General features: G+C 45.9%; 1 protein-coding gene across 1 annotated transcript in view; it reads right to left on the reverse strand.

Annotated features, from left to right (window-relative positions):
- The window catches only part of RELT (RELT TNF receptor), a 40,191-nt gene that overhangs the window by 7,648 nt on the left and 16,922 nt on the right, over nt 1–15,621 (reverse strand). Inside the window, exons 3-10 of the mRNA XM_073548572.1 lie at nt 10,696–10,812; nt 10,224–10,402; nt 10,060–10,139; nt 8,464–8,721; nt 7,719–7,793; nt 7,494–7,575; nt 6,658–6,888; nt 5,523–5,703 (exon numbers count right to left, since the gene is read on the reverse strand). Coding sequence (XP_073404673.1) covers nt 5,523–5,703; nt 6,658–6,888; nt 7,494–7,575; nt 7,719–7,793; nt 8,464–8,721; nt 10,060–10,139; nt 10,224–10,402; nt 10,696–10,812 — 1,203 coding nt within the window. The remainder of the gene's footprint in view (nt 1–5,522; nt 5,704–6,657; nt 6,889–7,493; nt 7,576–7,718; nt 7,794–8,463; nt 8,722–10,059; nt 10,140–10,223; nt 10,403–10,695; nt 10,813–15,621) is intronic.

A 15,621-nucleotide genomic window follows, 5' to 3' on the forward strand; every position in this document is an offset into this window, starting at 1 on the left:
CACCACCCACCCTCCATATACTACACTGCATGGGGCACATCCTCAATATACTATACTGTGCCAGAGGGGACCCATCCCCCATATACTACACCGCATGGGGTACATCCTCCATATACAATACTGTGCCAGAGGGAACCCATCCTCCATATACTGCACCACTCATCTTCCATATACTGAGACGCCCATCCTCCATATACTACACTGCATGGGGCACATCCTCAATATACTATACTGTGCCAGAGGGGACCCATCCCCCATATACTACACCGCATGGGGTACATCCTCCATATACAATACTGTGCCAGAGGGAACCCATCCTCCATATACTGCACCACTCATCTTCCATATACTGAGACGCCCATCCTCCATATACTGCACCGTACGGGACACATCCTCCATATACTACACCGTATGGGACACATCCTCCATATACTGCACCACCCATCCTCCATATACTATACTGTGCCAGACGGGACCCATCCGCCATATACTGTACCACTCATCCGCCATATACTACACAGTACGGAGCACATCCTCCATATACTGCACCGTACGGGACCCATCCCCCATATACTACACCGTATGGGACACATCCTCCATATACTACACCGTACGGGACACATCCTCCATATACTGCACCGTATGGGACACATCCACCATATACTGCACCACCCATCCTCCATATACTATACTGTGCCAGACGGTACCCATCCGCCATATACTGTACCACTCATCCTCCATATACTGCACCGTACGGGACACATCCTCCATATACTGCACCGTACGGGACACATCCTCCATATACTGCACCATACGGGACACATCCTCCATATACTGCACCATACGGGACACATCCTCCATATACTGCACCGTACGGGACACATCCTCCATATACTGCACCGTACGGGACACATCCTCCATATACTGCACCGTCCGGGACACATCCTCCATATACTGCACCGTACGGGACACATCCTCCATATACTGCACCGTACGGGACACATCCTCCATATACTGCACCGTACGGGACACATCCTCCATATACTGCACCGTACGGGACACATCCTCCATATACTGCACCGTACGGGACACATCCTCCATATACTGCACCGTACGGGACACATCCTCCATATACTGCACCGTACGGGACACATCCTCCATATACTGCACCGTACGGGACACATCCTCCATATACTGCACCGTACGGGACACATCCTCCATATACTGCACCGTACGGGACACATCCTCCATATACTGCACCGTATGAGACACATCCTCCATATACTGCACCGTATGAGACACATCCTCCATATACTGCACCGTATGGGACACATCCTCCATATACTGCACCGTATGAGACACATCCTCCATATACTGCACCACCCATCCTCCATATACTACACCGTACGGGACACATCCTCCATATACTGCACCGTACGGGACACATCCTCCATATACTGCACCGTACGGGACACATCCTCCATATACTGCACCGTATGAGACACATCCTCCATATACTGCACCGTATGGGACACATCCTCCATATACTGCACCGTACGGGACACATCCTCCATATACTGCACCGTACGGGACACATCCTCCATATACTGCACCGTATGAGACACATCCTCCATATACTGCACCGTACGGGACACATCCTCCATATACTGCACCGTACGGGACACATCCTCCATATACTGCACCGTACGGGACACATCCTCCATATACTGCACTGTACGGGACACATCCTCCATATACTGCACCGTATGAGACACATCCTCCATATACTGCACCGTATGAGACACATCCTCCATATACTGCACCGTATGGGACACATCCTCCATATACTGCACCGTATGAGACACATCCTCCATATACTGCACCACCCATCCTCCATATACTACACCGTACGGGACACATCCTCCATATACTGCACCGTACGGGACACATCCTCCATATACTGCACCGTACGGGACACATCCTCCATATACTGCACCGTATGAGACACATCCTCCATATACTGCACCGTACGGGACACATCCTCCATATACTGCACCGTACGGGACACATCCTCCATATACTGCACCGTACGGGACACATCCTCCATATACTGCACTGTACGGGACACATCCTCCATATACTGCACCGTATGAGACACATCCTCCATATACTGCACCGTATGAGACACATCCTCCATATACTGCACCGTATGGGACACATCCTCCATATACTGCACCGTATGAGACACATCCTCCATATACTGCACCACCCATCCTCCATATACTACACCGTACGGGACACATCCTCCATATACTGCACCGTACGGGACACATCCTCCATATACTGCACCGTACGGGACACATCCTCCATATACTGCACCGTATGAGACACATCCTCCATATACTGCACCGTATGGGACACATCCTCCATATACTGCACCGTATGAGACACATCCTCCATATACTGCACCACCCATCCTCCATATACTACACCGTACGGGACACATCCTCCATATACTGCACCGTACGGGACACATCCTCCATATACTGCACCACCCATCCTCCATATACTATACTGTGCCAGACGGGACCCATCCTCCATATACTGTACCACTCATCCTCCATATACTACACCGTACGGGACACATCCTCCATATACTACACCACCCATCCTCCATATACTGCACCGTACGGGACACATCCTCCATATACTGCACAGTACGGGACACATCCTCCATATACTGCACCGTACGGGACACATCCTCCATATACTGCACCGTACGGGACACATCCTCCATATACTGCACCGTACGGGACACATCCTCCATATACTGCACCGTACGGGACACATCCTCCATATACTGCACCGTACGGGACACATCCTCCATATACTGCACCGTACGGGACACATCCTCCATATACTGCACCGTACGGGACACATCCTCCATATACTACACCACCCATCCTCCATATACTACACTGTACGGGACACATCCTCCATATACTGCACTGTACAGGACACATCCTCCATATACTGCACCGTATGAGACACATCCTCCATATACTGCACCGTATGGGACACATCCTCCATATACTGCACCACCCATCCTCCATATACTACACCGTACGGGACACATCCTCCATATACTGCACCGTACGGGACACATCCTCCATATACTGCACCGTACGGGACACATCCTCCATATACTGCACCGTACGGGACACATCCTCCATATACTGCACCGTATGAGACACATCCTCCATATACTGCACCGTATGGGACACATCCTCCATATACTGCACCGTATGAGACACATCCTCCATATACTGCACCGTATGAGACACATCCTCCATATACTGCACCACCCATCCTCCATATACTACACCGTACGGGACACATCCTCCATATACTGCACCGTACGGGACACATCCTCCATATACTGCACCGTACGGGACACATCCTCCATATACTGCACCGTACGGGACACATCCTCCATATACTGCACCGTACGGGACACATCCTCCATATACTGCACCGTACGGGACACATCCTCCATATACTGCACCGTACGGGACACATCCTCCATATACTGCACCGTACGAGACACATCCTCCATATACTGCACCGTATGAGACACATCCTCCATATACTGCACCACCCATCCTCCATATACTATACTGTGCCAGACGGGACCCATCCGCCATATACAGTACTGTACCACTCTTCCTCCATATACTACATCGTACGAAGCACATCCTCCATATAAAATACTGTGCCAGAGGGGACCCATCCCCCATATACTACACAGTACGGGACACATCCTCCATATACTACACCACCCATCCTCCATATACTACACCGGGACGGGGCACATCCTCAATATACTATACTGTGCCAGAGGAGACCCACCCTCCATATACTACACCTCACGGGGTAAATCCTCAATATACTGCACCACCCATCCTCCATATACTACACTGTGCCAGACGGGACCCGTCCTCCATATACTACACCCCACGTGACCCATCCCCCATATACTTCACCGCACGGGACACATCCTCCATATACTACACCACCCATCCTCCATGTACTACAACGCACTGGACCCATCCCCCATATACTGAGCCACAGGGGACCCATCCTCAATATACTATACCGTTCCAGACGGGACACATCCTCCATATACTGCACCAGCCATCCTCCATATACTACACCCCACGGGACCCATCCTCCATATACTACATCGCACAGGACCCATACTCCATATACTGCACCAGCCATCCTCCATATACTACATCGCATGGGACCCATCCCCCATATACTGAGCCAGAGGGGACCCATCCTCCATATACTATACCTTTCCAGACGGGACCCATCCTCCATATACTGCACCACCCATCCTCCATGTACTACATCGCATGGGACCCATCCCCCATATACTGAGCCAGAGGGGACCCATACTCCATATACTGCACCAGCCATCCTCCATGTACTACGCTGCACGGGACCCACCCCCCATATACTAAGCCAGACGGGACCCATCCTCCCTATACTGTCCCACCCATTCTCCATATACTATACTGTGCCAGACAGGACCCTTCCTCCATATACTACACCCTACGGGACCCATACTCCATATACTGAACCAGCCATCCTCCATGTACTACACCACATGGGACCCATCCCCCATATACTGAGCCAGAGGGGACCCATCCTCCATATACTATACCGTTCCAGACGGGACCCATCCTCCATATACTACACTCCACGGGACCCATCCTCCATATACTGAGCCAGAGGGGACCCATCTTCCATGTACTACATCGCACGGGACCCATCCCCCATATACTGAGCCAGACGGGAACCATCCTCCATATACTGCACCCTCGATCCTCCATATACCACACTGAACCAGACACATTCTCCATTCACTGCGCCAAATGGGACACATCCTCTAATTTTCCAAAGATTTCTGTTGCTTAGCCGAGGGATGAAAAAAAATTAAGGGATGATGTGTGACATCTCCATGAGATATTATTAATGGGGGCTGTCACCAGATTTTTGCCCTTACTTTATTCCTGCTGCTCTCCCGTTTATTCAGTGTTTTGTTTTACCCACCATATGACTCTAGAAATACATGCCTTTTTAGTTTGGGTCTTTACAATGGAGAGTGGCTGATTGGCTCCTCTGGGGTGGGTCTTTAGGCGGCTCTGCATAATTACCCCATGAGTCACACCCCCCAAGAGCATAAAATTATTCACTAAATAAAAAATTCCATCTCTCTTAGTTGTATGGCGGAGTTTTAAATAGCAAAACGGTGGACCACTCAGAAGAACAGCGGGAATAAAATAAGAGCAAAACAATGCCCACTTTTCACCTTATGGCTTTTAAAATGAGAACACAGAGGCAGCACGCCGAGCTTATAGGGGCTCCAAAAGATAGAACTTGCATTTTTTTTATTATTTGCTGCACTGCAAGTCCCAGCATGCTCTGACAATACCTCCTGGATGCAGGGATCTTACCTCCAACTTGCTGGTATCTTCTAGACTCCGGTTCTTGGCCCGCACAGTGTTAGACAGCAGCACCCTTTGCTCAGGGACGTCATTTTGAGGAAGACACGGGACGTCCCTGACACAGAGGTCAGAAAGGGCCTTCATTTCCGGGGGATTTGGCTTTTGCTCTGGTATACGGGCAACACGGAACCTGAGGGGTCAAACGAGAGTCGAAAAGGAATTACGTTAATTGTTAAATTGCAGTAAGAATCTGATGTCCGATATATATTTTTTAAATATTATAATTTATTCATTTGTGTTTGTCGCCATTTTCCCAGACCCGTAACACTTTCATCTTTCAGGGTCTGGGTGAGGGCTTCATTTTTTGCGCCTTCAGCTGCCATTTTTACAGATGCCATATTGGGGTAGATGAGGTTGATTACCTCTTATTGCAATGTTGTGGCGGACAGAAAGTCTTCTAGTCTGGGGTTTTATTTCCTTCTTGTTACAACGTTTACCGTTTGGATTATTTTATACGTTGATAGATTGGACATTTCTGGTACCAAATAAGTGTATTTTTTCTATGGGGCGACTTGAACTTGTAAGTTTTTTTTTGTCATATTTTTACTTTTTTTTTTTTTTTTACACCCTTTACTATATTTTATTAGTCCACGTAGGGGGACTTAAAGCTGCGATCATCTGATCGCCTGTGCTATATAGAGAGCAGTGCTTGAGTCCTGCTATGTATAGAGAAAAATCATGATCAATGAATGCCGACTTTCATTGATCGTAATAACAACAGGCCCAGGGGTCTTCAGCAGATCCCTGGATGTCATAGCGACCCATCAGTTCCCTGGGGTCACGTCACTGGGACGCCGATGGAAGCGTGGAATGAGGCGTGTCCCTATCGGAGATTGACAGCGCCATTTAATAAATTGATAGCCGCGCGCTCTGCTGCACCAGCGGATGCTAAGGCACATGATGGCTGATTAAATCAGCCATCATCTGCCAGGAAAGATACGGCTCAGCGCTGGAGTCGGCAGATAACGACAACCTGTGGACACAATTGGCCCTGATCTTCGGAGAAAGCAGCCACACTTATCTAATGCACGGCGCCTTTGTTTGGTGATCATGCCGCAGTAATCCGCTCCCGGGATCCCCTTACCTGCCCACCGAGAGGATGGTGATCTCTCCTACGGCAGCCTTAGCGGAGGTCCTGGCACTTTTACCATTGCTGGCAGAAGCCACCACGGATTGCGGAGGGGATATGACTTCGGGCCACTTCTTCTGGCTGCAGCGAGTGCAGCAGGTTCGGGACGACGGCGGGCCCTGGACCGTGTGCAGGTGATGTTGGTGTTTGCACAGGTTCGGCATCTGGGGCAGAAGGTGAGGTTTGCTGGAAGAAGGAAGATAAAAGCAGAGTTACAACGTCGGATAACGAAGGACAGAGTCCCACGTTGAACATTTGGTCCTGGACATTTACGTTTTTCTTTTTATGCAAAAAGTCACCACTAACAGTCACAAGTCAGGAATGGAGGCGTAGACGGCGCCGTCGGCTCTGCGGAACTGCACGTATTGTGTCTACCGTCAGATTTCGGAGGGCGTGAGTAAAATTGAGGCTCAATGACGCCGGTTGGGTGGCGGTCATATAATAAAGGTCTCGGTAATCTGCTGACAACAGGAGCTCAATGTGATCCATTTTCACCTCCTCTCTAATTGAACCTACAGGCGGCCATTACGTAGCAATAATGGACGCCTCACTATCTGCTTGGTGAAAGGGGCGAGAAACACAGGCAGTGTCCTTAAAGGGGTTATCAGGGTTAAAACTACTTTTTCAAGTAACTAGTTAGGAAATACTAAGAAGAAGGTGAAGCGCAGTCTGGACCTTCATCAATTAGCCCAAAAACGCAGCATATCAAACCCTGGAGGACCCATATGGTGTAATACTTTATTTCTCCTGCGGGGGTGCAGTAGGAAAAGTTTTGCTGCCAAGAAACTCACTTTTCAGGTGACTTGTTACCCGTTGCGGATATCTGCCTGGTCTGATATTCCTTCAGCAGTTCTTCCAAAGCCACAGCGTTTTCTGGAAGGTAAATTAATATAAAATATCCACACTTAATATTCAAGGTGAAAAATTGACTGTTTTTTTTAAACAGTGGTAAGAGAGCGTAAAGGCATCTAAAAACAAAAATTTTGTGTTCAGCTTTTGTGCTTCACTCTACAAACCTTTCTTCTCGGTGATCAGACGCACAAGGACCCCGATGGTGTCTTCGTTCCCATTCTCCTCTAACAGAATATTACCTAAGGCGGGGGGAGAAAGACGGAATGAATCCTCCGCAGCCGTCGATGACCGCCATGGACTCAGACAGATGGAAGAGTCAACTGGGATTTATTAATTGTAGCAAGTAACGATCAGAAGACAAAAAAAACAATTAGTCTCCATGGAAACAACTAATCGTGGACCCCGGAGGTCCAGGAGGGGGGCGGGTGGACATTAATGCAGATGGATGAGGACCAATTGGTGATTTAGGTCTTCTGGGATGAGGTCAATGAGGACAGCAGACGTCGCGGCAGCGGGGGATGGAAGGACCCAGACAGACTCAGTGTAACGAACGTGGAAACTTTTTTTTAGACCAAAACTTCCCCATCATAAAGATTTTTTTATTCATTGAAGAACTTGGAGGAGACGGAATCGCTGTAGACGGGAGGAGTGGTACGGAGGATAATTAGGATGGTTCTCAGCTCCTTGGAGAGCCTCAGCCCCATCGAGGGAACGCACGCCTGTGGTTTGGCACACGGTGCAATTCCCGCTTTGACGTCACACATGTACCCAGCAAGGTGCGGAGCACATCGAGCCTCGGCTGCAACATTCACACAATTTCACTTTTAAAACGGCAAAGGAAAAAAAAAATAAATTCCAAAACATTCAGACTTCTGGATGTAAGACACCTGTGAGGTATCCGGTACTCACCGTCCTTCTCCGGTGCGGCCTCGGCCTCCTCTTCCACCTTCTGAGAGGTGCAGCGATATCCCTTCTTTTTTAGGACGTTGCACAGTAATATTCCGGCCAGCCCCATCATGCAGAAGACAGGGACGATGGCCAGCACTGCGTACTGAGCTCCGGACTCCTCCGGGACCCCTTTGTGTGTGCCATTTTGGGTGGGTTTTTGCTCTTGGTTATTGGCAGCCTCTAATGTTCCTGGAGAACGGTTTCTTAGTGTTCTTTGTCCTGAAGAGAAAAAAAAAAAAACCACCATCATAATTTTGAACTTAATTTTTTCTACTCTGGAACCTAAAAAAAGCTTTGTGAATAACGGCATTCATGGTATTAAATTCCGCCTATGTATTAGGGTCTCCTGGAGAGTGACAAGCCAGGCCTGGCATGTCAGAGTGAGGAGACTTATAGGCCACGCATGCTTCTCTGGGAAATTGTGCTACAATTACCGAGCTTCCTACAGGGTTGGCTCACGCTGTCAGGAATTTACACGTAATCCGCACCTGCATTTAGGCTTTTTTTTTTTTTTTCATATACACTACAATTTGTTGTAAATTAACTTTTATTGGCTTCACAAAAAAAAAAAATTAGTCCCACAAATTTTAGCCAATCCATGTGTGGATTCACAACAGAAATAAAGATCAGAAGCCTCCAATCTCTGCCACGTGTCCTGTTGTAAAAGTCCTGTTGTAAATTGGGAGGGGATCAGACAGTCACTACAAATATCGATGGCAATCTCTGATAGGACCACACATCCAAGCGCAGGTCACGCTGGATATTTTATCACAAAACTATGTCAAACGACAAAGCTTCCATGCTCTATAACACGGAGCCTTCAGACTAAAACTGTATTTTCACGGTGACAGGTTCCCTTTAATGGTGTGTTTTGTCCTCCCCTTATATCTGGAAGAATGAGGGAATCTCAAGGGACTAAAAAAAAAAAAAAAAAACAAAAAAACCACACACCGCCAGAAAACAGAATCTTGAAACACAATTCTTTAGATTTATCATCAGATGATCGCAGCTTTAAGTCCCCCTAAAGGGACTAATGAATACAGTAAAAAAAATAAAAAGTCATATCACCCCCCCACCACACACACACAATTAAAAAAAAAAATTAAAAAAAAAAAAATGCAAAATTTAAACAAAATATAAGTAGTTTCAGAGATGGTGGCATCCCGCCAATGCAGAAATTTAGAAAAAAAAAAAAAAAAAAAAATTAACTAATCAGTGCTCTTCAATCTTATTTTGCAGTTTTCTCCTCCATGGAGAGACTGGTATTACTGGCGAACACTGCACTTAAGGGACACGTCTAATGTCTGACTGCTTGAAATGGTGCAGATGCTGCTGTGATCACAGGACTGTACAGCACTAAAGGGTGTTATAGCAATATCAACAGCAGGGAGGAAGTAAAAGGCTGCAGCACCTTAATGCTGCTCCCCATTACAGTGCACTTGTCGGCTTTAGTACAGAGCAATTACTGGGACCCCGAAGTGGCTATGGGGAGAAGAGTTACCCCCCTCTGCCCTACTACAACGTGCACGTTACAATGCACTGAACGCGGGAACCCACCTTCACATCCCACGGTGTCGGGGGGCGCCAGCCAGCACGCGACACAAGTGTTTGCACTATTAGCAACCAGAGGAAAATACCTGGCATAAGGAAGACAAGACACTTACTGCCGGCCGCCATCACATCGTATACGCTACATACCCCCCCCAAAAAAGTGCACGTACCCTGGCAGGCATGCTCCACAGGCCGTGTCGGTACGGGCCGTGCCTGCACTCATATGGATCCTCTTCTTCTTATCGCATTGTGTGTGCATAGCGCAGGGCGACATGCCTAAACGGCTGGAGAACATCCCAGGGGCACAAACCCGGCAGCCAACACCACCGCCCGTGCCAAAGCCGCAGACCTGGCGGAGGAAAGAGAAGGCGATGGAACACGCACAGACGTACGTCGAGTCGACAAACCCTCCCAATAGATACAGCGGGGGTCACCTGTTGCTGTGATTACTAAAATGGTGATGAACAGAAATGCCACTCATGCCCGCCGCCTGGCAGAGTCACGTTGTGAGAGGAGGGCGCCAATAATATCGCAAGTGAGCGATTCCGGAGAAACGGTTTAAAAAGGCCCCGAATTATAATTCACTGGGTAATGATGTAAATATGATGTCACTATGAAGAATGACATGGAGGGTGGGCTTACCCCATCTGGCTCCTGCCCCCGGGGGCATTTTCTACAAGGCGCACAGTTTCCATCGTTATCCAGATACTCTGCGATCCCACACTTCTGGTCCTGACAGATCCCTGCCCAGATCTGAATCTGCAGAGAAGAAAAAAAAAAAAAGAATTTCATAGAATTAGAAAAAAAAAAAAAAAGTATTGGCACCCTTGACATTGCACTAGAAAATTATTGCAGTTACACACGTCCATTTCTTGTGTGTTGCAACACAACAAAATGGTAAACTGGACAAAATTTTCACACAAAACTTCAAAGATGGGCCGGACAAAATTGTGTGCACCCTAAAACTTTAGTTTAACATTTGGATGCACACCCTTCGGAATAACTGCAATCAATTGCTTCCAAAAGCTCCTTACACCTCTGAGCTGGAATTTTGGATGACTCTTTTACAAAACTGCTCCAGGTCTCTCATACGTGAAGGCCCCTTCTCCCAACAGCAATTTTAAGACCCATCCATTTCTGGAAGTATGTTTGGGGTCATTGTCCTGCTTGAAGACTCACGATCTAAGACGCAAACCCAGCCTTTTGACATTAGGCACTACATTGCCACCCAAAATTCTTTGGTAATTTCCAGATTTCAGTCATGGTACCCAGTTTCCGAGGCAGCAAAACTACCCCAAAACCTCTTTGAACCTCCTCCATATTTGACTGTAGGTACTGTGTTATTTTCTTTGTAGGCCTCATTCTGTTTTTGGTAACGATGTGGCTTTACCAAAAGCTCTCTTGGTCTCATCTGTCCACAAGATGCTTTCCCAGAAGAAGTTTGGCTTACTCATGTACATTTTGGTAAACTGCCGTCTAGCTTTTTTTGTCCCCGTTTCAGCAGTAGTGTCCTCCTGGGTCTCCTGCCATAGCGCTTCATTTACATGTGGACAGTTCGCGCTGACACTGATGCCCCCCTGAGCCTGCAGGAAAGCTTGAATTTCTTTGATCCTGGATTGGGGCTGCTTATAAACCACCCGGACTATCCTGTGTTACAACCTTTCATCAGTTTTTCTCTGCTGTCCATGTCCAAGGAGATTAGCTACAATGCCATTGGCTGTAAACTACTTGATTCAGTTGCGCACTGTGGACAAAGGAACATCAAGATCTCTGGAGATGGACTTGTAACCTTGAGACTGTAGATATTTTTCAACAATTTTGGTTCTCAAGTCCTCAGACAGTTCTCTTCTCCTCTTTCTGTTCTCCATGAGGAGTGTGCAACACACAATCGAGTCAACTTCTCCCCTTTCTATCCGATTTCAGGTGTGAATTTCATATTGTTCACACCGGTTACTTGCCACAGATGAGTCTGAACGAGCATCACAAACAGTTGTTCACCCAACATTTGGAAAAGTGACAACAATTTTGTCCAGTCTATTTTTGGGGTTTTGTGGGAGATTAAATATAAATAAAACTGCAAATTACATGGCTGCACTAATAGTATGGCTCTTGCCATATAAAAGGTTTTACGATATAAGACGACACAGATGAGTGATGATGGGCGGAGGACGTGTGCAGCTGCAGACACAGGACAGACAGCTCCATAGTGGTACCAATGTCCGGTGCAAAGCGGCCATGTAACCCAAACATTATACAGCAGACTGCAGCTACCGAGAAACCTCCAGGGCCGAGGAAGTGGTGAATGCACTGTACAAATGGAGATGGACGGCCAGACACGGAAGCGGGGACAGATATAGAAACACTCAGAGCAAGAGAGGGAGGGAGAAAAATAAAAATAGGAATGTTGTAGATAACGGTCACAAGTTCTTCATGAAGCAAAAGGAAAGTAAGAGGAGAGGTGAAAATGTCTCCTCAGAAGCTTCTATTGTAACGGATATTGTATTGTTCAACTGTGAAGACTGAAGAAGAAACAACTGAGCAGATTTAACTTACAAATTACTTATACTGGAAAACTAAGCTAGAAAAGGACAATTGCTGAAGAAAAACTAAAATATTAACTGCATGAATAATACTGCCCCCTATGTGCAAGAATATAACCACTATAATACTGCCCCCTATGTGCAAGAATATAACTACTATAATACTGCCCCATGTACAGGAATATAACTACTATAATACTGCCCCCTATGTACAAGAATATAACTACTATAATACTGCCCCCTATGTACAAGAATATAACTACTATAATACTGCTCCTATGTACAAGAATATAACTACTATAATACTGCTCCTATGTACAAGAATATAACTACTATAATACTGCTCCTATGTACAAGAATATAACTACTATAATACTGCCCCTATGTACAAGAATATAACTACTATAATACTGCCCCCTATGTACAAGAATATAACTACTATAATACTGCCCCCTATGTACAAGAATATAACTACTATAATACTGCCCCTATGTACAAGAATATAACTACTATAATACTGCCCCTATGTACAAGAATACAACTACTATAATACTGCTCCTATGTACAAGAATACAACTACTATAATACTGCTCCTATGTACAAGAATATAACTACTATAATACTGCCCCCTATGTACAAGAATATAACTACTATAATACTGCCCCCTATGTACAAGAATATAACTACTATAATACTGCCCCATGTACAAGAATATAACTACTATAATACTGCTCCTATGTACAAGAATATAACTACTATAATACTGCTCCTATGTACAAGAATATAACTACTATAATACTGCCCCCTATGTACAAGAATATAACTACTATAATACTGCTCCTATGTACAAGAATATAACTACTATAATACTGCTCCTATGTACAAGAATATAACTACTATAATACTGCTCCTATGTACAAGAATATAACTACTATTATACTGCCCCCTATGTACAAGAATATAACTACTATAATACTGCTCCTATGTACAAGAATATAACTACTATAATACTGCTCCTATGTACAAGAATATAACTACTATAATACTGCCCCCTATGTACAAGAATATAACTACTATAATACTGCCCCTATGTACAAGAATATAACTACTATAATACTGCCCCTATGTACAAGAATATAACTACTATAATACTGCCTCTATGTACAAGAATATAACTACTAAAATACTGCCCCCTATGTACAAGAATATAACTACTATAATACTGCCCCCTATGTACAAGAATATAACTACTATAATACTGCCCCTATGTACAAGAATATAACTATTATAATACTGCTCCTAGGTACAAGAATATAACTACTATAATACTGCTCCTATGTACAAGAATATAACTACTATAATACTGCTCCCTATGTACAAGAATATAACTACTATAATACTGCCCCCTATGTACAAGAATATAACTACTATAATACTGCCTCCTATGTACAAGAATATAACTACTATAATACGCTCCTATGTACAAGAATATAACTACTATAATACTGCCCCTACGTACAAGAATATAACTACTATAATACTGCCCCTACGTACAAGAATATAACTACTATAATACTGCTCCCTATGTACAAGAATATAACTACTATAATACTGCTCCCTATGTACAAGAATATAACTACTATAATACTGCCCCCTATGTACAAGAATATAACTACTATAATACTGCCTCCTAAGTACAAGAATATAACTACTATAATACGCTCCTATGTACAAGAATATAACTACTATAATACTGCCCCTACGTACAAGAATATAACTACTATAAACATGCCTCCATCACACCTATCCTCAAAAAGCCCTCTCTTGACCCATCCTCTGTATCTAGCTATCGCCCTATATCACTTCTCCCATACGCCTCCAAGCTACTGGAACAACACGTCTACCTTGAACTGTCCTCCCATCTCTCTTCTTGCTCCCTCTTCGACCGCTTACAATCTGGCTTCCGGCCACACCACTCCACTGAAACTGCCCTTACTAAGGTCACCAATGACCTCTTAACTGCCAAGAGCAAGCGACACTACTCTGTCCTCCTCCTCCTGGACCTGTCGGCTGCCTTTGACACAGTGGACCATTCCCTATTATTACAGACCCTCTCATCCCTCGGCATCACAGACTTGGCCCTCTCCTGGATCTCATCATACCTAACAGACCGGACATTCAGCGTCTCCCACTCACACACCACCTCCTCACCTCGCCCCCTATCTGTCGGAGTCCCACAAGGTTCAGTCCTTGGGCCCCTGCTGTTCTCTATTTACACCTTTGGCCTGGGACAGCTCATAGAATCTCATGGCTTTCAGTATCATCTTTATGCTGATGACACACAGATCTACATCTCTGGACCAGATATCACCTCCCTACTAACCAGAATCCCTCAATGTCTGTCCACTATTTCATCCTTCTTCTCCACTAGATATCTGAAACTCAACATGGACAAAACAGAATTCATCATCTTTCCCCCATCTCACGCGACCCCCCCTACGAACCTATCAATTACAGTAAATGACTGCCCACTCTCCCCAGTCCCACAAGCTCGCTGCCTCGGAGTAATCCTTGACGCTGATCTCTCCTTCAAACCACATATCCAAGCCCTTTCCACTTCATGCCGACTTCAACTCAAAAATATTTCACGCATCCGTTCATTCCTCACCCAAGAATCTGCAAAAACCCTAGTCCATGCCCTCATCATCTCTCGCCTTGACTACTGCAACCTCATGCTCTGTGGCCTCCCCTCAAACACTCTCGCACCCCTCCAATCTATTCTAAACTCTGCTGCCCGACTAATCCACCTGTCCCCCCGCTATTCCCCGGCCTCTCCCCTCTGTCAATCCCTTCACTGGCTCCCAATTGCCCAGAGACTCCATTACAAAACCCTAACCATGACATACAAAGCCATCCACAACTTGTCTCCTCCATACATCTGTGACCTCGTCTCCCGGTACTTTCCTGCACGCAACCTCCGATCCTCACAACATCTCCTTCTCTACTCCCCTCTTATCTCCTCTTCCCA

Source organism: Dendrobates tinctorius, unplaced genomic scaffold (genome assembly GCF_039654945.1).
Source record: "Dendrobates tinctorius isolate UK_male_01 unplaced genomic scaffold, ASM3965494v1 ptg000157l, whole genome shotgun sequence".
In the NCBI taxonomy this organism is placed as follows: domain Eukaryota; kingdom Metazoa; phylum Chordata; class Amphibia; order Anura; family Dendrobatidae; genus Dendrobates; species Dendrobates tinctorius.